This window comes from Halictus rubicundus, chromosome 6 (genome assembly GCF_050948215.1).
Source record: "Halictus rubicundus isolate RS-2024b chromosome 6, iyHalRubi1_principal, whole genome shotgun sequence".
NCBI lineage: Eukaryota > Metazoa > Arthropoda > Insecta > Hymenoptera > Halictidae > Halictus > Halictus rubicundus.
The window spans coordinates 12,081,159-12,105,626 of NC_135154.1; the positions used below are offsets into that span (position 1 = coordinate 12,081,159).

General features: G+C 38.5%; 1 protein-coding gene across 1 annotated transcript; it reads right to left on the reverse strand.

Annotated features, from left to right (window-relative positions):
* Positions 1-8,522: 8,522 nt before the first annotated feature.
* On the reverse strand, positions 8,523-21,297 carry Cyp6aq1 (cytochrome P450 6AQ1). Its single transcript, XM_076789239.1, has 21 exons — positions 21,214-21,297; positions 19,636-20,163; positions 19,066-19,437; positions 18,256-18,440; positions 17,515-17,803; positions 17,217-17,390; positions 16,894-17,014; positions 16,615-16,683; positions 16,462-16,477; positions 16,303-16,415; positions 15,681-15,738; positions 15,527-15,637; positions 15,061-15,118; positions 14,630-14,743; positions 14,537-14,583; positions 13,538-13,575; positions 11,750-12,270; positions 11,131-11,505; positions 10,153-10,337; positions 9,303-9,591; positions 8,523-8,707 (listed from the first exon to the last, which is right to left on the reverse strand). Exons 2-21 carry the CDS (start codon positions 20,150-20,152, stop codon positions 8,538-8,540), a joined length of 3,822 nt encoding a protein of 1,273 aa, XP_076645354.1. The 5' UTR covers positions 20,153-20,163; positions 21,214-21,297; the 3' UTR covers positions 8,523-8,537.
* Between the last annotated feature and the right edge of the window lie 3,171 nt (positions 21,298-24,468).

A 24,468-nucleotide genomic window follows, 5' to 3' on the forward strand; every position in this document is an offset into this window, starting at 1 on the left:
TAATCCTATAATCTAATAAATTATTATGAGAAAATAAGACGAAAATATAGAATATATTCATTAATTTTATTCAATAACTAATTTCCTTTCAATTTATATTGACAGTGACTCCCACAAATATTCGGACGCTTTTAAAAATCGTATAACTTTGTTATCAATGGACCATAAGACTTGCGGACATCCTCCAGGAGAGATCCTAGCGGGTGACACTATACGGCGGCAGCAGAGGATCTAAGACGTTTAAAAGACGTCTTTAAGACGTACAGTTTCGTAACAAAGACGTTCCAGAGACGTTCCAGAGAGGTTCGTAGGACTTTCAAGACGTCATTAAGATGTCTCTGTGTTATCTAGGCATTACGGCAGCTGGGAAAGCAATCCTTCTAACATCTCGAAAAATGTAAATTCGTTTTGCTCCAATCTTACGAAAATTATCGTCTTTTTAAAAGTGTCCCAATGTTACTGTATCGAACCGTGTATAAATCAAAACAAAATTTGTATTCTCCAACTTGACACGGAAATATAGAATATCATAGATATGTATACATAAAATATGAGAATCGATTAACTACAATTAGTTATGTGACGATCTTTAGCAAATTTAAGAATAATCCTCCCATTGGTGCAGTTGCCAATGACTTTGGATCTAGAACCATGGGCACAAGTGTTTCCTTGCATCTTGTCACCTCGTATTTCCTCAGCAACTGCACCAATCCAACCTTTACTTGCTGCATACCCCACCGTATCCCTGCAATATTGAACATCATTTGAAGCAACGAACTCAATTAATATTGAATTGCACATAAAAGGATTTGACAATTTGTAACATATAAAGTCACATTTTGTATTACGCAAAAGTTCTCTTGAAAAGGACTATGAACCCGATCGCACAATGTATGACTTGTCGTGACTTGCCTGGAAGTGCACCCCCTCATGAGCAAGTTCGCGGTCTTTATAGTATAGTGCCAAACTGGACTAAAAATGGAGTTCGGGCTATGCGCCCATCTGGGTTGAACTTTTGGAATTTCTCTACCCTGCGACACCTCGTGGGAGAGTTGGTTTTTCGAGTATACAAAGCAGATCCCGTTGAACTACATATGACTTCAAAGAGGGAGTAAGAGAGATATCGAAAAAAGTCTCCGTAAGTAACATATGCAATGAACGAGTATCCAGATTTTGCAAAACGTGTAGCGTGTACTGCGTTTGTAATTTATTTCATACAATTAACATAATGAATTATTACCCAGTAAATATTCAGTTTAGAACTCGGCTTATCAAATGCAAATTTCCTATTATAGTCTTCCCGAAAAAAGGTAGACCCAGATATTGTAAACTGTTACCAACCTAGACAACTGCGAGGTCCTTCGCCGAAAGGCATGTAGGTGAAAGGTCGAATCTTATGTTTGTTCTCGTTGCTAAATCTCATGGGATCGAACTTCTCCGGATCAGGAAAGTACTCGGGATCGTAGTGCATTCCGTGCACAGAAATGTACACAGGAGTACCTTTCTTCAAGACCAAACCAGTGTTTGGAATCTCGTAGTCTTCGTTGGCAAAGCGATCTAGAAATCCCAGTGGTGCATACATGCGTAGGGTTTCTGAGATAACCATATCGAGGTAGGGCAGTTTTTGACACTGTAATGAAAACACATGTATTCAAGCCGTGTCATCTAACATTTTCACCTGAAATGCTTCCGTCAAACAATTGTCCCGATAGAAAAGCATTTTTTCTCAAGGCCATATGTTCCAAAATTTCAATATTTTTTTCCTTTCTGAAACGGGACGAAGCATTCTGATTAATGTGGCGATATAGCTAATGAAAAGTAAATGTCGACCACGTTGACCTTTAAATAACTTTCAGAGGAGTTACCCTTTAAAAACCATAACTGAACGTAGGAAAACAATGTTTGTGCGCCCCGTACTCTAGTAGAGTGCCATTATGTACGAAAGAGTATTTTTACTTTGGAGGATCGGAAAATAGAAAGAGACATAGCTGGAACAATTTAAATAGTTGCAGCATTAAATCGTGGATAAAATATATATGGAAATATATGTATAATCTCCTTTATTTTCGATAAGCAGAATAGAATGATACACATGATGTCATTTTGTTGGACGCAGCACGCAACGGCAGTTTCTCCTAAACAACATTTCGAATGACACAACCTGTCTGCAACGAAAATTTAATATACATACCAATTCGTATGTAATTTTCCCGTTCGTTTCATCGAGTGCATCGAGGATCTCCATCCTCAACTTTTCCTGGACGTCCATGTTCATTGCGAGTTCGTAAAGAATGAACATCGTGGTGTCAGAACTAGTTTCAAACCCGGCAACATAGGCACCGATTACTTGTGCCAAGAAGTCGTCGTCAGTGAAATCTGTAACGCGAATCAATCGAAGCCTACATAGTAGTAGACCGTAGAATAATAAATTAATAGCGTAGGGTTATGAATGAGACACTGTATTAGAATGATTGTTTAGAGTGACTGTGGACGCGTCCATCGTGCCGACAACGTGTTTGGGTCCGGCGTGAATGGGACTCTGTTTGGGCCGAAATGTGAAAGAAGAGTAAAGACAAGAGTAAAGTGTTCAGGGGCGCCAAGCGCAGGGCATACGTGACTGTTTGGGTTTCCCGAATGGATGTGAAATTGATAGAGAGAGAATGAGAGTGCGAGAGAGGAAGAATGAAAGTGGGCCTTGGATAAAAGGGACGAATGCGAGGGATGTTGTGTCAGTCAGTAGAGCGAGATCAGAAGAGCGAGAGTTAGAGAAGCGAGAGTCGCGAGCGAGTATGTTAACGAAGTATCGAGTTACAAACAGTATAAAGGACTATAGCGAAATCGGAATGAGATCACTCCACCCGATACGTCACACCTAAGACGTAGGAGTTCTCTTAATATATTCCTACAATAGTATAGTGATTTCTCTGTATATGTCGCCAAGGCCTGGATGATAAACGTCGCGGGATTATCCCCACTACCGCGAAGTATAACCGGTGAGGAGCCAAGAAGCTCGAGAGGGCTCGGACGCCAAGGAGTATAAACATAACACGGCTCGGGTATCTCTCTTGGACAATAAGCAAACGCTGGCAAGACCCGTATTGCTGACAAAAATCGAGAATTCACTGTACTTGGAGTTAAGAACTTACTCATTCCACTAGTACCGCCCTCGTCTTTGTTCTTCTGTATCAGTTCCATCACATAAGTGACAAAATCACTCCTTTTCTCGCCCGACTGAGTCCGTTGATTTACCGTGTCCCAGAAAAGGGATCGAAAATAATCGCAGGACTCCTGCTCCATAAATCTAGCACGAGTAATCTCTGCTAAATGTGGCATGAAAAATACTACAAGGAACTGCACAATTTGATATGGTGTTAAGTTGAACATTTTCCTGCCGCACTCTCGGAACGGTACACTATCATCTTCCAAAGAGTTCACACGTATACCAAAAAGTGTGCTTCCCATCATGTCCGTGTGAAGGCACTCGCAGAAGTTTTTAATATCCAACACCTTACCGTTGTCGGCTGAAACGAATATTCAGATATTTTAGTAATACTCCCAATAGTTAGGGTAGGGTGGTACCAACGTACACCTCTAAACCTTGGAATTCACTAGCTCAAGTGATCAAAATAAGTTAGGTCACTTGAAGTTGCCTAAGTAAGTCTTGTCAGTGACGTATTAAGAAATTATAAATTGCTTGTAGTAGGTTCCCTATATCTCTACATGAGTTGCTAAATACGGTTAGCCTATAACTACTGACATACTAACTCAAATTTAATCCTTCGAGGTACTGATCCAAATCATCGGCGACCATGAGCATCAAATCGAACAGTCTCTTTAGTTTCATGGTTGTTCCCATTGGCGACATCTTTGCTCTAAGGATTTTCCAGGCTTTATTCTTTACCGTGAAAAGGTTCATGTAATTATATGGATCAACATTTGCCGTAGTAGCATTTCTATTAAAAAACACGTTAAAGTCCTTCACCATCACGTGCTTCACAATTTCAGGATCTCGTATTAGAAGGCATGGCCGATCAAAAACATAGAATCCCACGTAAGGTAAACCTTTGTACTGCTCATAGAGATCCCGTATCCACTGTGCAGGTGACTTCTTCATTAAAACGATGTCTGTGAAATTTCCCAGGAATGGCGTCGGAGAGATTTCGATGGCGCCTTTTTTGGCCCAGTGTCGAAAATTTCGCGTCATGTACAGGTATGCCGCGACGAGAACGGATGCAAAGAATAGAATTACATCTAGACCCCAATGGGACGCGAGGAGCGCCATTTTACTGAAACCGGAGAATAAAAACAATTACTGCACAATTGTTCAAGCAAAATTTACTCCCAAATATACGGGGGAGAATGAATTTAGTCTATTGGAAGAGCACTCTGTGTCATACAGCAATCGGTCGGCACGGGGATCTTCCTGAGAGACTGATGAGCGAGGTTGCATTGCCTAAGGTAGAGATGCCAAACTAGTGGTCTACGGGCTGGAAGCAGTGTCGCAATGTTATGCCGCAGGAAGGGGTAGATGAAGAGTATCCTCGAATAAACTCCAAACTCTTCCAGCACAACTTAGGTTTATTTGGGAATAGGTCGCCAAGCAAGAATACAAGCGATTTTGTACACGACGAATAACTTTGTAACAAACGAGTCGACTGACGGGCTACTTGTAGCTTCTTCTCTGTCTCTGTCCGCGCCCTTTCGCAGGGCCTTATATAAGAGTACAACTATGGAAGTTTGGTGGGGATGGATGACACTAGCCCTTAGAGATAGGGAATGACGTGGAGGTCGGAGTTTTCGCAGGGTTGGACTTTAACATGAAATCTCTGTACCGGTGAGTAATTTTGCCTTAGTCTAGTAGATGAGAAAGCCCGTGAGTTCTGACTCATCTATTTGTCTGACTTATCTATAGAGAATAGATAAGTCCGGTAGTCTCGCATAACAGCAAGATGAAGGAAGGGAGAACTGTTTTAGAAAATTAAATATGTAATTCACTATTTGTTCACTTTTCAACATTACACTCTTATACTGCCCTACATTGTACGTTCCAAAGATTAGAGCAGGACAAAGAATGCATTTTAATTTTTTTACGCACGGTTGACGATGTTACGTGCCGAGGGCTAGGGCAGTCTATGCGTGGACTGAGGTTTGCTCGAATATGCAGGAATAAATTGTCTAAATAAATAAATTCCATCACCGGGTTGCCCACTAGGTAGGGAGGTCGTGAGCTAGCCGATGCCTGTTTCATCACCGGGTAGCTCACTACAATAGGATGGATAAGCGGAAGGTTTTCGGAAGTCGGCCCCCGTAACGATTGTTGATACACCTCGAGCGGTAAAGGTGTATCTATATGGGAAATACTAGTTACTGGAATTCTAAAGGATGTGGAAATGAGTTTGGAGACTCTGGTATGTTTGACAATAATATAATATAAATGTAATAGGGGTCTACAATTGTGTATTGTGAAGGATTGTCGTGGATACTAAGTTCCGTTCCTCACGGTTTTGACGCACTGAGAAATGCGCGGATTGTGTTCACTGACTTGCCTTGAATAACGGAGGCAGCGGTTAAGAATTGATTCAAAAGGGACTATGAACTCAATCTCACGACGCGTATCGCTTGGTCTTCAGTTTCAAACTAACCCGTCGATGAGCAAACGGACACTTTAGATAGTCAGATTTGTTTAAAAAGAAGGATGTTTAATAAGAGACGTAGTTGTTTATCATGAAGCGGTTAAAAGACTCACGTAACCAGAGTCTCCGTACGTAACAAGGAAATAAAGGGAATTGAAGTAACTGAACATTCCTACACGAGCTTCGTATCTTTCCGGAAGTGTCTTTTTATTAGAAAGAATAAACGATTTACGTATAAACGCATACTTACGATTTTTTGCAGGTCTCGACTATCGGCACGGTCAAAACAGAATTCCGAGACCCAAAACAAAACAAAAGTCACACATTCCTGAAGTCTCCTCTCGTGCTTTACAGTCGCTTGTTGAACTGAAACTGTAAACTGTGTACATATATCCGAATTTATATGTGATTATCCCCTCTTTTAAGAAGAGTGCATTTTGAAACATCGTAAATGGCTCAAGGATTAACTTGTACCACATACGTAGTGCTTTGCATGTGTCTTTATATTCAGGTTTTTTACTCGTTACACATGCCATCCGTTTGGTGAAAATGTCAAACCAGCTTGTGCTAGATCGTCCCCAGGCACTCGTATCTGATTGACACTCGTATCAGTATTTCCGCATTACCCATCAGGTATAGTTGTCAATGGTTTTTCTTTTTTCTCAGTGGTATAGCCGAAGCGTATAGTCGAATAAGCGGATTCGAAGTGGCCCTGAACCAAAATTGTTAAATTTAATATGTATCTAAATAATTGCAGACAAATAATTGCAAAATTATAACAAATACACATGGAATATTTTTTGTTCATCAAAAGAAATATCGATGGTATTGTACTGCTTGTGTTAAAAGAATCACGAATTTTAATTGTAATGTTTAATTTTAATTTTAACGGTTAATGTTTAATCTTAATATTCAATTTCAATTTTAATGGTTAATGTTTAATTTTAATGTATAATTTCAATTGTAACGTTTAGTTTAATGTTTACATTTAATTTTAATTTTAATGGTTAATGTTTAATTTGAATGTGTATACACAAGTGTTTACTCGCAACGAGAGAAAGTATATTTTACTACCACATTTGACCTAGCATAACCTTCAATGATAGCTCGCTGAAGTTGTCTCAACACTGGCTATCACATCGCGACAAAAAAAAACATAGCAATCCATTAAAACAAAATAGAGATGACCTGGAAATCTCCATGCCTCCACCCACGCACAAAATGTTTGTGTAACAATAACAGTGTAAGTTTTGTATATAACATTTTTTCATATTATTACAAATAACGGCAATATTCAAAGTGGACATAGTTATTGCCCCATCCTGTATTAACGAAAAATTAGTATAAATATGATCCGAATGATATTGTATTTGTTGTCACTTTAATCAGAAAAATGCCAGAAATATATTGGTAAAAGTTTCACAAAAAAATAACCAATAATTAAAAAGTTCAATTTTTATTTAAAGGCCTGAACTCTCGCGAGCATTTGAATTGTGCCGGCGGCCGACTCTTTCTTTTCTTTTTCTTCGGAATTTTTTAATTGGTCTTATAGTGGTTCACACCGGTATGCCCCACCCGTATTATGTCACACTTCTCGGCGACGGAGCTCTCTTGACCTTTGCTGTCCTTCGCCGACACTGTCTCGAAGAAAGCCACTCTCCCAGACTTCTTGTCCTTGGCAGTCTCATGTTACCCGTGTTGTGGATATTCATCGATTAAGGTAATTTACGATTCCAGCAGTATTCCTAGACAACCGAGACCTCTAGAGGTTCGATGTCCTTTCCTACGTCCGGCGTGAATCAAAGAATAGCTTCTCCTATCCGCTACATGACCCTCGCCACAATCGTGCTGTGGACATTTATCGAGTAAACACTGTATTTACGGTGAAAGAAGAGATGCAAATAATAGAATGCCATCTAGACCCCCATGGGACGTGAAAAGTGCCATTGTGCTAACATATGAAAATAAAAACGATTACTTTTTGTTCAACGAAAATATATTCCAAAAAATACATGAACGAATTAATTACTTTATATGTAGAATGTTCACGTAGTTAGTATCCGTCTATACTTTCGTAAGTACAAATTATGCGGAACGAGGGGAACGCAAACAAGTCGTATTGTTGTTTATAAACGGTGTTTTTACGACGAATTTTCCTTATTTAGATACATTGTTATTGACGTACACCAAGTTGCATTGTGAAGTGAATTGTATGGTCCGGCAGATGTAAACACCAGAAATATTGATAAAGAACAACATTGTAACGATGTTATATGGGGTGTGCCGGTGTTGATGGTAGAACCGTGGAGGGGGTAATCCTATAATCTAATAAATTATTATGAGAAAATAAGACGAAAATATAGAATATATTCATTAATTTTATTCAATAACTAATTTCCTTTCAATTTATATTGACAGTGACTCCCACAAATATTCGGACGCTTTTAAAAATCGTATAACTTTGTTATCAATAGACCATAAGACTTACGGACATCCTCCAGGAGAGATCCTAGCGGGTGACACTATACGGCGGCAGCAGAGGATCTAAGACGTTTAAAAGACGTCTAGAAGACGTCTTTAAGACGTACAGTTTCGTAACAAAGACGTTCCAGAGACGTTCCAGAGAGGTTCGTAGGATTTTCAAGACGTCATTAAGATGTCTCTGTGTTATCTAGGCATTACGGCAGCTGGGAAAGCAATCCTTCTAACATCTCGAAAAATGTAAATTCGTTTTGCTCCAATCTTACGAAAGTTATCGTCTTTTTAAAAGTGTCCCAATGTTACTGTAACGGACCGTGTATAAATAAAAAATTGACATAATCTGTATTCTCCAATTTGACACGGAAATATACAATATAATTGATATGTAAACGTAAAATATGAGAATCGTTTAACCACAATTAGTTATGTGACGATCTTTCGCAAATTTAAGAATAATCCTCCCATTGGTGCGGTTGCCAATGACTTTGGATCTAGAACCATGGGCACAAGTGTTTCCTTGCATCTTGTCACCTCGTATTTCCTCAGCAACTGCACCAATCCAACCTTTACTTGCTGCATACCCCACCGTATCCCTGCAATATTGAACATCATTTGAAGCAACGAACTCAATTAATATTGAATTGCACATAAAAGGATTTGACAATTTGTAACATATAAAGTCACATTTTGTATTACGCAAAAGTTCTCTTGAAAAGGACTATGAACCCGATCGCACAATGTATGACTTGTCGTGACTTGCCTGGAAGTGCACCCCCTCATGAGCAAGTTCGCGGTCTTTATAGTATAGTGCCAAACTGGACTAAAAATGGAGTTCGGGCTATGCGCCCATCTGGGTTGAACTTTTGGAATTTCTCTACCCTGCGACACCTCGTGGGAGAGTTGGTTTTTCGAGTATACAAAGCAGATCCCGTTGAACTACATATGACTTCAAAGAGGGAGTAAGAGAGATATCGAAAAAAGTCTCCGTAAGTAACATATGCAATGAACGAGTATCCAGATTTTGCAAAACGTGTAGCGTGTACTGCGTTTGTAATTTATTTCATACAATTAACATAATGAATTATTACCCAGTAAATATTCAGTTTAGAACTCGGCTTATCAAATGCAAATTTCCTATTATAGTGTTCCCGAAAAAGGTAGACCCAGATATTGTAAACTGTTACCAACCTAGACAACTGCGAGGTCCTTCGCCGAAAGGCATGTAGGTGAAAGGTCGAATCTTATGTTTGTTCTCGTTGCTAAATCTCATGGGATCGAACTTCTCCGGATCAGGAAAGTACTCGGGATCGTAGTGCATTCCGTGCACAGAAATGTACACAGGAGTACCTTTCTTCAAGACCAAACCAGTGTTTGGAATCTCGTAGTCTTCGTTGGCAAAGCGATCTAGAAATCCCAGTGGTGCATACATGCGTAGGGTTTCTGAGATAACCATATCGAGGTAGGGCAGTTTTTGACACTGTAATGAAAACACATGTATTCAAGCCGTGTCATCTAACATTTTCACCTGAAATGCTTCCGTCAAACAATTGTCCCGATAGAAAAGCATTTTTTCTCAAGGCCATATGTTCCAAAATTTCAATATTTTTTTCCTTTCTGAAACGGGACGAAGCATTCTGATTAATGTGGCGATATAGCTAATGAAAAGTAAGTGTCGACCACGTTGACTTTTAAATAACTTTCAGAGGAGTTACCCTTTAAAAACCATAACTGAACGTAGGAAAACAATGTTTGTGCGCCCCGTACTCTAGTAGAGTGCCATTATGTACGAAAGAGTATTTTTACTTTGGAGGATCGGAAAATAGAAAGAGACGTAGCTGGAACAATTGAAATAGTTGCAGCATTAAATCGTGGATAAAATATATATGGAAATATATGTATAATCTCCTTTATTTTCGATAAGCAGAATAGAATGATACACATGATGTCATTTTGTTGGACGCAGCATGCAACGGCAGTTTCTCCTAAACAACATTTCGAATGACACAACCTGTCTGCAACGAAAATTTAATATACATACCAATTCGTATGTAATTTTCCCGTTCGTTTCATCGAGTGCATCGAAGATCTCCATCCTCAACTTTTCCTGGACGTCCATGTTCATTGCGAGTTCGTAAAGAATGAACATCGTGGTGTCAGAACTAGTTTCAAACCCGGCAACATAGGCACCGATTAATTGTGCCAAGAAGTCGTCGTCAGTGAAATCTGTAACGCGAATCAATCGAAATAATGTAATTGACATCATCGAAGCCTACATAGTAGTAGACCGTAGAATAATAAATTAATAGCGTAGGGTTATGAATGAGACACTGTATTAGAATGATTGTTTAGAGTGACTGTGGACGCGTCCATCGTGCCGACAACGTGTTTGGGTCCGGCGTGAATGGGACTCTGTTTGGGCCGAAATGTGAAAGAAGAGTAAAGACAAGAGTAAAGTGTTCAGGGGCGCCAAGCGCAGGGCATACGTGACTGTTTGGGTTTCCCGAATGGATGTGAAATTGATAGAGAGAGAATGAGAGTGCGAGAGAGGAAGAATGAAAGTGGGCCTTGGATAAAAGGGACGAATGCGAGGGATGTTGTGTCAGTCAGTAGAGCGAGATCAGAAGAGCGAGAGTTAGAGAAGCGAGAGTCGCGAGCGAGTATGTTAACGAAGTATCGAGTTACAAACAGTATAAAGGACTATAGCGAAATCGGAATGAGATCACTCCACCCGATACGTCACACCTAAGACGTAGGAGTTCTCTTAATATATTCCTACAATAGTATAGTGATTTCTCTGTATATGTCGCCAAGGCCTGGATGATAAACGTCGCGGGATTATCCCCACTACCGCGAAGTATAACCGGTGAGGAGCCAAGAAGCTCGAGAGGGCTCGGACGCCAAGGAGTATAAACATAACACGGCTCGGGTATCTCTCTTGGACAATAAGCAAACGCTGGCAAGACCCGTATTGCTGACAAAAATCGAGAATTCACTGTACTTGGAGTTAAGAACTTACTCATTCCACTAGTACCGCCCTCGTCTTTGTTCTTCTGTATCAGTTCCATCACATAAGTGACAAAATCACTCCTTTTCTCGCCCGACTGAGTCCGTTGATTTACCGTGTCCCAGAAAAGGGATCGAAAATAATCGCAGGACTCCTGCTCCATAAATCTAGCACGAGTAATCTCTGCTAAATGTGGCATGAAAAATACTACAAGGAACTGCACAATTTGATATGGTGTTAAGTTGAACATTTTCCTGCCGCACTCTCGGAACGGTACACTATCATCTTCCAAAGAGTTCACACGTATACCAAAAAGTGTGCTTCCCATCATGTCCGTGTGAAGGCACTCGCAGAAGTTTTTAATATCCAACACCTTACCGTTGTCGGCTGAAACGAATATTCAGATATTTTAGTAATACTCCCAATAGTTAGGGTAGGGTGGTACCAACGTACACCTCTAAACCTTGGAATTCACTAGCTCAAGTGATCAAAATAAGTTAGGTCACTTGAAGTTGCCTAAGTAAGTCTTGTCAGTGACGTATTAAGAAATTATAAATTGCTTGTAGTAGGTTCCCTATATCTCTACATGAGTTGCTAAATACGGTTAGCCTATAACTACTGACATACTAACTCAAATTTAATCCTTCGAGGTACTGATCCAAATCATCGGCGACCATGAGCATCAAATCGAACAGTCTCTTTAGTTTCATGGTTGTTCCCATTGGCGACATCTTTGCTCTAAGGATTTTCCAGGCTTTATTCTTTACCGTGAAAAGGTTCATGTAATTATATGGATCAACATTTGCCGTAGTAGCATTTCTATTAAAAAACACGTTAAAGTCCTTCACCATCACGTGCTTCACAATTTCAGGATCTCGTATTAGAAGGCATGGCCGATCAAAAACATAGAATCCCACGTAAGGTAAACCTTTGTACTGCTCATAGAGATCCCGTATCCACTGTGCAGGTGACTTCTTCATTAAAACGATGTCTGTGAAATTTCCCAGGAATGGCGTCGGAGAGATTTCGATGGCGCCTTTTTTGGCCCAGTGTCGAAAATTTCGCGTCATGTACAGGTATGCCGCGACGAGAACGGATGCAAAGAATAGAATTACATCTAGACCCCAATGGGACGCGAGGAGCGCCATTTTACTGAAACCGGAGAATAAAAACAATTACTGCACAATTGTTCAAGCAAAATTTACTCCCAAATATACGGGGGAGAATGAATTTAGTCTATTGGAAGAGCACTCTGTGTCATCCAGCTATCGGTCGGCACGTGGATGTTTCTGAGAGTATGATGAGCGAGATTGCATTGCCTAAGTTAGAGATGCCAAACTAGTGGCCTACGGGCCGTAAGCAGTGTCGCAAGATGAAGGGAGGGAGAACTGTTTTAAAAAATGATATATGTAATTCACTATTTGCTCACTTTTCAACATTACACTCTTATACTGCCCTGCATTGTACGTTCCAAAGATCAGAGCAGGACAAAGAATGCATTTTGATTTTTTTACGCAGGGTTGACGATGTTACGTGCCGAGGGCTAGGGCAGTCTATGCGTGGACTGAGGTTTGCTCGAATATGCAGGAATAAATTGTCTAAATAAATAAATTCCATCACCGGGTTGCCCACTAGGTAGGGAGGTCGTGAGCTAGACGATGCCTGTTTCATCACCGGGTAGCTCACTACAATAGGATGGATAAGAGGAAGGTTTTCGGAAGTCGGCCCTCGTAACGATTGTTGATACACCTCGAGCGGTAAAGGTGTATCTATGTGGAAAATACTAGTTACTGGAATTCTAAAGGATGTGGAAATGAGTTTGGAGACTCTGGTATGTTTGACAATAATATAATATAAACGTAATAGGGGTCTACAATTGTGTATTGTGAAGGATTGTCGTGGATACTAAGTTCTGTTTTTCACGGCTTTGACGCACTGAGAAATGCGCGGATTGTGTTCACTGACTTGCCTTGAATAACGGAGGTAGCGGTTAAGAATTGATTCAAAAGGGACTATGAACTCAATCTCACTACGCGTATCGCTTTGTCTTCAGTTTCAAACTAACCCGTTCATCACCAAACGGACCCTTCATATAGTCCCTTTATGTCCCTATACTCCCTTTATCGTGTGATTTGTTTAAAAAGAAGGATGCTTAATAAGGGACTAGTAGTTGTTTATCATGAAGGGGCTAAGAGACTCACGTAACCAGAGTCTCCGTACGTAAGATGGAAATGAAGGGAATTGAAGAAACTGGACATTCCTACACGAGATTCGTATCTTTCCGGAAGTGTCTTTTTATTAGAATCAATAAACGATATTTGGATGATGAACGCATACTTACGATTTGTTGCAGGTCTCGACTATCAGCACGGTTAAAACAGAATTCCGAGACCTAAAACGAAACAACAGTCACACATACCTGAAGTCTTCTATCGTGCTTTTCGGTCGCTTGTTGAACTGAAAATGTACATTGTGTACATATATCGGACTTTATATGCGACTATCCCCACTTTTAAGAAGATTGTAGTTTGAAACATCGTGATTGGCACAACGATTATCTCCTACTACGTTAGTGCTTTACATATATTTTTATATTGTAGTTTCTTTATCGTCACATATGCCATCCGTTTGGTGAAAAAGTCGAACCAGATTGTGCTAGATCGTCCCCAGGCACTCGCATCTGATTGACGCTCGTATCAGTATTTCCGCATTACAAATCAGGTATAGTTGTCAATGCGCTTTTTTTTCTCAGTGGTATAGCCGAATAAGCGGGTTAGAAGTGGCCCTGAACCAAAAATAGTTGAATTTATAATGTATCTAAATAATTGCAGACTTATATCAAACAATTTTGTTATTATAAAATATAGAACACAGCGATCTGTTACAAAATATGGAAACCCCTCTTTCAGTTTAACGAAATTCTAACTTTCGACCAAGCGGACAAATAATCGAATACGTTCTGTCGAAACCTACTGGGGGTAGTATAACCCTTAATTAAGGGGGCCGGCAGGCATTTGGCCTTGACTGTCACGCTATGTTATCCTGTGCCTGTTTTCTAGACATTTTATGTCTTAAATAAGTAAGTACGCAATTAAAAATGCATACCACCGTGTTTGTACATGTCTTCGCTATGTCTGTATGGAGCCCTTTTTTCGATACGAACACTAAATCTCGCGAAATTAAGAGAATCTCTCAGCGGCAGCCATCTTGTGACGTCATACTTGCTTCAGAATTCGAATTTTCTGCCGAATATTGTTAATTACTCCCCGATGAGGTAGAAATTCGAAATTTGGGCTCTATACAGACATAAATTGGACTTTTAGGAAACACAAGTGACCACTTTTAAACTGCTCATTGCAATATTGAAGCGATAGTTTGAAAAGGTTTTGACCCATGCATAAGCATATGGATTTCAAACCCTGCCGGCCCCCTTAAGGGTTAACGGACCCAGATAAAATGCGACGTCTTAAAGACGTCTTTTAAACGTCTATTTTACGTCTGAAAGTCTTACGTCTGGAAAAGACGTCTTTACGACGTCTCATTTGGAGACGTCGTTTAGGTATGAAATAAAACGCCTTTAAGACGTTTTTTTCGAAATGTTTTATTTCAGAGGTCTTAAAGATGTCTTTTTCAAGGTTAAATAACTTGAATTTCTTGGAGATTCGCGATAGAGATTAGTTTACTGTACAATGACTAAAATACTGTTTCTTAATTTTGCTAATGCTTGGAATGACAAAAAAAAAAAGAAATAAATTTCATTTATTACAAACACGTGGATTAGGTACATAGTGCACAATACAATTGTATATACGCACTAATATATACAGTATAATATATATAAATTATATTTGTGCTGAAAATTTTCGTTAATTTTTTTTTAGGATACAGTTTGTCTGAATGCTACTCGAATTGTTGCAGTAGACTAAAGTGCCTACAGTGCACAAGAGGCGAATATATGCTTGGAAGCCAAAAGGACACCTAGGCAGCTATATAGATGTGGCTGAAGAGGGCGGCCAATTGTATTAATTATTATTAATTCTTAATTCTTAATTATTAATCGTTAAAAACATATCTTAGAATTATTAACAACATTGCATTAATGTTTAGGTATCCATAGTTACGATAGAATAGCAAAATTATAACAAATACACATGGAATATTTTTTGTTCATCAAAAGAAATATCGATGGTATTGTACTGCTTGTGTTAAAAGAATCACGAATTTTAATTGTAATGTTTAATTTTAATTTTAACGGTTAATGTTTAATCTTAATATTCAATTTCAATTTTAATGGTTAATGTTTAATTTTAATGTATAATTTCAATTGTAACGTTTAGTTTAATGTTTACATTTAATTTTAATTTTAATGGTTAATGTTTAACTTTAATGTGTAATCACAAGTGTTTACTCGCAACGAGACACCTCGTATTTTCTCAGAAGTTGTACCAGCCCAACCTACATTTCCTGAAGACCTCATCGAGACGTTATACATATAATGCCGAGTCACGCAAAACATCAACTAACATTGAATTGCAAATAAAAGGATTGTTAAGTTTACTAACAAGGTAACTCAAGTTATCCATACTGCTTATATTGTAAAGCGAGCAGCTTATAATCCGACTACACGTCATCAAGTAGAATTAACATAACTAGTTATTCTGATTACATCACTACACAGTAGTCTGTACCACGTCATTTAGCAGATTTAGCAGATGATAGCTCGCTCAAGTCGTCTCAACACTGGCTGTCACATTGCGATAAAAAAAACATAGCATTCCATTAAAACAAAATAGAGATGACCTTGAAATCTCTATGCCTCCACCCACGCAGAAAATGTATGTGTAATAATAACAGTGTAAGTTTTGTATATAACATTTTTTCATATTATTACAAATAACGGCAATATTCAAAATGGACATAGTTATTGCCCCACACTGTATTAACGAAAAATTAGTATAAATATGATCCGAATGATATTGCATTTGTTGTCACTTTAATCAGAAAAATGCCAGAAATATATTGGTAAAAGTTTCACAAAAAAAATAACCAATAATTAAAAAGTTCAATTTTTTATTTAAAGGCCTGAACTCTCGCGAGCATTTGAATTGTGCCGGCGGCCGACTCTTTCTTTTCTTTTTCTTCGGAATTTTTTAATTGTTCTTCGAGTGGCTCACACCGGTATGCCCCACCCGTATTTTGTCCCACTCCTCGGCGACGGAGCTCTCTTGACCTTTGCTGTCCTTCGCCGACACTGTATCGAAGAAAGATACTCTAGCAGACTTCTTGCCCTTGGCAGTCTCATGTTACCCGTGTTTTGGATATTCATCGATTAAGGTAATTTACGATTCCAGCAGTATTCCTGGACAACCGAGACCTCTAGAGGTTCGATGTCCTTTCCTACGTCCGGCGTGAATCAAAGAATAGCTTCTCCTATCCGCTACATGACCCTCGCCACAATCGTGTTGTGGACATTTATCGAGTAAACACTGTATTTACGGTGAAAGAAGAGATGCAAATAATAGAATGCCATCTAGACCCCCATGGGACGTGAAAAGTGCCATTGTGCTAACATATGAAAATAAAAACGATTACTTTTTGTTCAACGAAAATATATTCCAAAGAATACGTAAAAGTATTAATTACTTTATATGCAGAATGTTCACGTAGTTAGTATCCATCTATTCTTTCGTAAATACAAATTATGCGGAACGAGGGGAACGCAAACAAGTCGTATTGTTGTTTATAAACGGTGTTTTTACGACGAATTTTCCTTACTTAGATACATTGTTATTTACGTACACCAAGTTGCATTGTGAAATGAATTGTATGGTCTGGCATAAATTATAACTAATAACATAATACGTTACAATATCACGCAAGTACACATGAATTCCATCTTTTATTTAGCATACAAAATAAGTTGTCATGAATATAAATATATTATATTCTGTCTGATACATTTTGATTAGTTTTTAAAAAGTTGGAAACAAACACACTTTAAATTCTTTAAACGCCAACGTAGTTAAGTCATTGACCAAGCGGAGAAATAATTTAAAACATTTTTGGTAAAAGTTCACACGGGATCGAGGTGGTTTAACTAGCTTCAGTGCTGATCTTTCGGACATTCAAATATAGTCCTCCTAGTGGCGTGGTGGTCAGTCCCTTTGGATCCATTTTCACTGGTACAGATGTCTTGTCGCATGATGTCACCTGGTATTTGCTCAAGAACTGTACCAGTCCAAGCTTCGATTGCATAAGACCCAATCGCTGTCCTAAAACATGTAAAATTACAATTAGTAACACTGCGTTCGTAATGTTAGCGCAACAAGAAAGTTACATCTTCCAAAAGACGATAAACAAGTTTCAGCAACATAGTAAATAATAAATGGTACTAACCGATACAAATGTGTGGTCCCTCGCCGAAGGGGATGTAGGTGCACGATGGCCTGCTCTGTTTATTCTCCTCGCTAAATCTCATGGGATCGTATTTTTGTGGATCGGGGAAGTATTCCGGATCATAATGCAATCCTGTCACAGAAATGAAGACCGGAGTGCCTTTCTCCAGCACCAAATCAGAATTAGGAACCTTGTAGTCGCTTACAGCGATTCGATCCAGGAATGACAATGGTGGATACTTGCGGAGAGCTTCTGCGACAACCATATCGAGGTATGGCAGTGTCATGATCTGTAAACAAGCCACGTTTCATTCGCATTATGTTTGCGTCATAATATGTCCCCCTCTATACCGTGTAAGTTTTGTATATAACATTTTTTCACATTATTACAAATAACGGCAATATTTAAAGTGGACATAGTTATTGCCCCACCCTGTATGTTTCTGGTTTTTAATGATAGCTTTTTTAAGACTGGACCATACGACTTGAATTTTTGGAGGCGTTAGCCTAACCGGTGTCGAATTATTCTATCCGATACGCCACACTCAACGAAATCCTTTGAAATATTCCTACATTATGAAAGATCTGTCTCTAGTAAGTGTAGCATGACATGACTAATTACTGCCCCTGCAAGCATTTTACGTTTCTACGGAAAGAGAGGTTGCGTAATCTTGATTACTGTTTTCAAGTCAGCTCTATTCTTTTTATCAAGTCAGTCATACGTGCATTTTATTTTGCATACCATGTCGTACGTGATTTTTCCATCGTTTTTGTCCATTGCCTCGAGGATCTCCTTCCTCAAAGTCTTCTGCACGTCCATGTTCAATGCGAGTTCGTAAAGGGTGAAAGACATTGTAGTCGACGAAGTTTCGAAACCACCGGTGAAGAAGATGGCTGCCTGTGCCACTAGATCGTCACCGCTGAAGTCTGTAACGCGAATCAGTCGAAATTGCCATAGATGTCATACTTGACGTAGTTTGTGTTAGACTTCGAATAATCCGATACAGTGAAAAGAAAAATTGAACCAATGGAGCCATCTCTTTAAAAAAATCATTATTTTTGTATTTATTGAGTTCCAAAAGTCTTATTATTTATTATCATGTATTCAATAATAATAAGTTCATTTTTTTAGCCTCTTGGTTATGAAGGACCCGATTTTAATCATTTTTCCCTAATGTTAAACGTTCGTACCATTCCCTTCCACACAAATCCCATCATTCATGATTCATCATTGTTTTAAGCGTTATTTCTAAAGTGAAACTAAATCAAAATAAATAAACTGCTCCCATAAAATAATCAAACAACATCAGAATCAAATAATATACTTTTGTTATTATGAACTTCCCAAAAATCTTATTGTGTATTATTTATTCAGTCCCAAAAATCATAAGAAGCTCACGATTTAAAATTTATTTCAGCTTGAGAATAAAATACTGCAATTAATAAATTAAATGTAACAGAATGTCAGAATTCATTGTTGAAGAAACCGTCAGCTGTTCTTTTCGAATCCTCCGAAAATACGAATTGGTAAATTATTGAGAAAACGACTTACTAAATCCACCAAGATCACCCTCGTTCTCATGCTTTTCCTTGAGTTCGATCAGAAGATCGATGAGATCGTTTCGTTTTTCCCTCGACTGAATTCGTTGATTGATAACGTCCCAGAAGACGCGTCGAAGGAATACGCTGCTTTCCTTGCCGAAGAATTTAGCGCCGGTGTATTTGGTTAAATGCGGCATGAAGAATATGGTGAGGAACTCCATGCCACGGAACACGTCGTAGTCGAAAATCTTTCTGCCAAACTCGCGGAACGGTGCTTTCGGATCCTGCAACGAGTTCACTTGCAAACCAAAAGCGGTGCTACCAATCATGTCCGTCATAATGTTTGCGCAAAGATCTTTCATTTCCAACACCTTTCCGGCACCTGAAACAGACACGCGTATTTGTGATCGATTCTTCGTGGTAGATACTTCCCTTTACCGTAGAGAAATAAGATCGCTTTATTAAATCTTTTTACTTCAACCCTTTGCCCTAGAGGGCATTTTTAAATCTGGAGAAATAATTTCTTTTCCCAGAAATGTTAATTCGCCAAGCGCTCTTTATATGTTTAGCGTATACCAACCCAAATTTTGTTTCTCCAGATGTTTATCTAGGTCGTCGGCGACGTAGAGCATCAGCTCGAACATTTTCTTCAGCTTTCCGGACGTGAAGATTGGCGTCAGCTTCGCTCTGAGGATCTTCCAGCCAGGATTCTTCATCATGAAGACGTTCGCGTATCCGAGTCGATCGGTCACATTCGGCGAACCGTATCTGTCGTTGAACACGTTGAAGTCCTTCACCAACACGTGCTTCACGAGTTCTGGATCTCGTATCAGGAAGAAAGGTTTATCGAAAACATAGAATCCCATGTAAGGCAGTCCCTTCGCTTGGTTGTACAGCTCCTTCACGTATTCCCCAGGCGATGTTTGAAGGAAGAAGCACTTTGTGAAATTTCCAATGAACGGCGTTGGCGGGATTTCCATGATGCCTTTGTTCGCCCAGTATTTAAATTTGCGGGTCGCGTACAAGTATGCGGCGACGATAAGCGACGCGAAGAGTAGGATGCTGTCGAGGCCCCAGTACGGTGTGAGAAGCGCCATTTTCGAGTAATCTGAAAGAATGAGAGCAATGAATCTGTGCGCGTGTGTGTAGACAAACTTTATTTTTAAAAGTAGCAAGAACAAAGGACGAAATAAAAAGTTCAAGCTCTTCGGGGAAACACGAAATTACTGACAAGTAGACCACGGATCTTTTTGCAAAATTAAAATTGACAACCTCAATTCCAACGAACTGCAGTAAAATAAAAATCTATCTCCTTTATAAATCCATAAAGTCCGCAGCCTTCTGATAAGAACACCAACGACGAATGCCATGACGACGAAATTCTTAACTTCTCTTAGGTACAACAAATTTTAGAAGTAGACGCTTATGTGTGGTTTTGATCGAAAGCAGTGTTCGATCATATGTGCGTACAGTATTTAACACGTTAATTGCCACGTCAGTGACATATGACAGAGTGATCTTTGACTGGGTTTAGAAATTCACTTTTATTATGAGATATCCAGATAAACCGAATTTTATTGGAGTCTTCCGAATTCAAAAGGGTTTAAGAAAGCATCCACTATAACACATTTTAAATTTCTAGTTTCGGTTTCATTAATTAAATTACTCTGATTTTGTAAGAATCTCTGGGGTTGATATTTGGCACTTAACGTGTTAAATAATGATTCCACTAGATTCCTTGATTCCGCCACACTCCGTTCACGAAAATGCTACGTTTATCAACTAAACTAGATAGTTTAGTTTGGTACATTATAACTAGACTGCAGATTCTATGGATTTATGATAAAAATATGTAGATTAAATGTAAAACAATGAAATATTTGAGAAATTAAAGCATGCTATTTTATTGTCTCTAACCCATTCAAGTTATTGAGAGAAGAAATAAATGTCTATGTAGATCCTGTATCTTGCAATTAATACGGGCAATTTTTGTTTTGCATAATAATCCGCAGTTGAACTGTAACTAAATACTTTATTAAAAATTCTATTTCATTCCAATTTATTTCTAAATTAGAATAAAGTAAGAGCTGTTAGTGTGAGATATTTACTATTTGTAACAGTTTCCGGTAATTGACAGCTCGAAAGATTTACTCAATACTGTGTTGAGGAGGAAAACACCGTTGTAAGACCACGGACCTTCGTCGGCACTTCACTGACTACGGGAGAAGCGAGTCCCATTACTAATTGCACCAACAACCATGTTTCTATATATATGGCTGCCCCCACTCCCATGACAGATATCTGTCATTTACGTGTCATTGCCTACAGAATTATATATCATCTGACACAGAGTCTACATGCCACATTAGAGTTAAATACCGGCTTGGTATTTAACCTTACGGCAGTTGTATTGCAACTGTGCGATCTATTGAGTCTCAACTAAAGTTGTCTTTGTTGCAGTTTGTGCGCACGCTTGGAAGCAATAAATCAGAGTAAACAACTGTTTAATTAATCGCAGTTTATGTAAATTAGCCTACATAAAATTTTAAACACAGTTATTTGTAAAATTAACACAGTCTTTCACATCGAACCTGCAATTGGAATTGCCCAAAACATGTTTACTCATACCTCTATGTATCATTATTGCAAATTCTCTACAATTACAAAAGTATATGGTGGGCATGTAGTATCCAAATCGTTACTGCTGCTATTGCTATTGCTATTAAACATAAGCAACCGATGTAAAATGTTTTTGCTACTATCTCAAACTTGAACGAACGTACTGCAAATTTTTAATAATAATCGATCACATACAAAATAATGATCACAAGATTTGACGCGTTCACGACGAGTACGATTTTCTAAAATTCTGTATACTTCAATAATCGATCACTTTCAATGAATTTTTTATTACACTTGGATTTGATCGAAATACTTAATATTAGGTCGTCCCATAAGTTCATGCCGTTTACTCTTATACCATTTAAATTCTAAAAATAAAATATGTAATCACCCATTCATTCATTCAAATTTCTGCGGTTTTTCATTAAAATACTTTTCAGTGGTAAATAATATAAACATATCCACGGCACGAACTTATGGAACGACCGATTATAAAGTATGATAAACGTTATCGCTCGAGTTTCGGGAAGATTACTTTTTTTATCGAGCAAATCCAATGAGAGCTAAACGAAATCTTCGTAATGTCCACGATCTGGGTTATCGGAATGTACAAGATCTGAACTAGTCGAGTTCGAAAGGTTATTACTTATACATGCAATGTTTTTTAATGTATGAAAGCATTCGTTTTATCCTATTTATGTAATTCAAATGTCCCAACAATTACATGAAATGGTCTAAGTCATGGTGATCTTTGATCTAATAATGTGCGTGCATAGCGTTTTGCATAACAAAAAATAAAACCACTATGTCTAATTATTTGTATTCCTGATAACCCTAGGCCTTAGGTAAACGCCAATGCATCACGATAATCATACTATAGACGCGTCAGCCAGAACACTTGAATCATTACGAGTAAACAAACCCTTTAGAGTTTGTCTCTTCCACGTCATCCCTTTCCACGTCATCCCTTTCCACGTCATCCCTTTCCACAGCAAACCTTTTCTACTCCCTTCCGCATTTACCTGAACACCTCACCGTGTACTTAACCTAAATAAAACTCTTCTCGATTTTATTATAATCAGTTGTACTCGATTTCCAAAACCCGGAATCCAACAAATTCACTAATTAGATGCTCCACGAATAATTTCACGAAATCTCTCACTATTTCTTTATTCAATTTTATATTAATTTCCATTCTTTGTAAATAGAAAGACAATTCTTCTATATACTTTCTAACTCGGACTTGTGCGAGTATAACATAAGTACTGATATAGTACATGTAAAGCTTTTTTCACGTCGCGAATCAGTATCTCTAAAAATAATCGATATTCTATATAATTATCATTAATCGAGTGTTGATAACATTTTAAAATAAAGAGACGAAAAAGGCTTCAGTGAACAAACAATCATGGACGTTTGAGCGATTGTGATAAATATATCAATATTAACCAGTACCAATGCATAAGAAGATATACACGCATAATTGCACAGGTATAGAATTATACACAAGATAAATTACTAAATATAAATATATTCTTAATGAAACAGCCTTAGAGATTAGCATAGGCTCAACTAAATGATTTCGAATGAATGCCTGATGACATTCAAGCTTTTAGATTAGAATTCTAATGGTGATGAAGGTTACGTTAGCGTTCAAACGTTTAGTTCGGATATCGGATATTCGGATGTCCAATCAGATAAATCAAGGAGATCTTGATATTGGTTCATGATGTTCAAGTCACAGATTACATTATCTTATTGGTATCTATAATTTTTGTTTGCAGCTCAAGTAAACAAAGACTTTTCCGTACTTGAATAAAACAATCTTACGGATCGTTCAGATGGTCAGTATTATCAATATTGTTGAAACAAATGGACACATTTTTACCGTGAGTTTGACCGTGAGGTAAGATTGGTGCGTTCTGTGAAAGTCACATTCAATTTTTCAAATGGAATCCAATATTTTTTATTGTAATTTCCAAAACACTACCTAAACATGTATTTTGCGTAAGCCATCGTCGAGTTACTTCTCGTGTCGTTGATTCACTCTTCTCGTTCAATAACGACAGCCACGTAACATATGCAGTCTAATGTCAAAGTATACATTTTAATATGACGACACGGCACGCTATGTACTCAGTAATAGACGTCTGCAATGGCGTGTAGAAAATTTGAGTGTGTTGTTCAGAAATTGTTGCTCGCTTGCATGCCTCCCTTTTCCAGTATGATACAGCAATTTTCGAGTCGCGACAATTTTCTGCATTTAAGACTGTTCGGGATTCGAATTCTGAAGCTGCTGGCCGTTACGACAACCGTCGAGCGTTCGCTCCAGTTCCTCTTTTTTTTTTCTAATGTGTTTCGAGTCGCGTAGCGATCGCTCGTTACCGTTCGGAGAGGTCGCATAATATTTGTCAGAGCTCATTGCCGGTAAACCGAATCCCAATAAACCCAATCGAACAAGTTTCGCTGATACGTAGTTAGGATAAAAATTACAATCTCATTAAAGATAGTCCAAATGATATGTTTGGACTGATTTTGATCGGGATAAGCTCTACAACTCATTCGTATTGGCAATATTGTTCTGATTAAAAACATAAAAGCATAAATTGCCAATAATGCTCGATTCTCCATTTGCTTACATTGTATGCCGTTTGTCAGTCGCTGGGTCTTCGACGTTCGGCGCTTGTCGGTCCTCGTCGGGCGCCGTCGCCGTTTATTCGTCGAGCTGGCAAAAGTTATATAAAAGATGAAAAAATTATTCGAAGTTCAAATAAATCCGCTTCGAATAAAA

Excerpts from the sequence above, each read along its gene's own strand:
- Cyp6aq1 (XM_076789239.1), bottom strand. The coding sequence starts at position 20,152 with ATGGCGCTTCTCACACCGTACTGGGGCCTCGACAGCATCCTACTCTTC. Across the intron at positions 15,119-15,526 it reads TACGAGGTGTCTCGTTGCGA|CCACATCTATATAGCTGCCT; the intron begins GTAAACACTTGT and ends CGCCCTCTTCAG. Across the intron at positions 13,576-14,536 it reads CCCTTAAGGGGGCCGGCAGG|TTCAACAAGCGACCGAAAAG; the intron begins GTTTGAAATCCA and ends GTACATTTTCAG.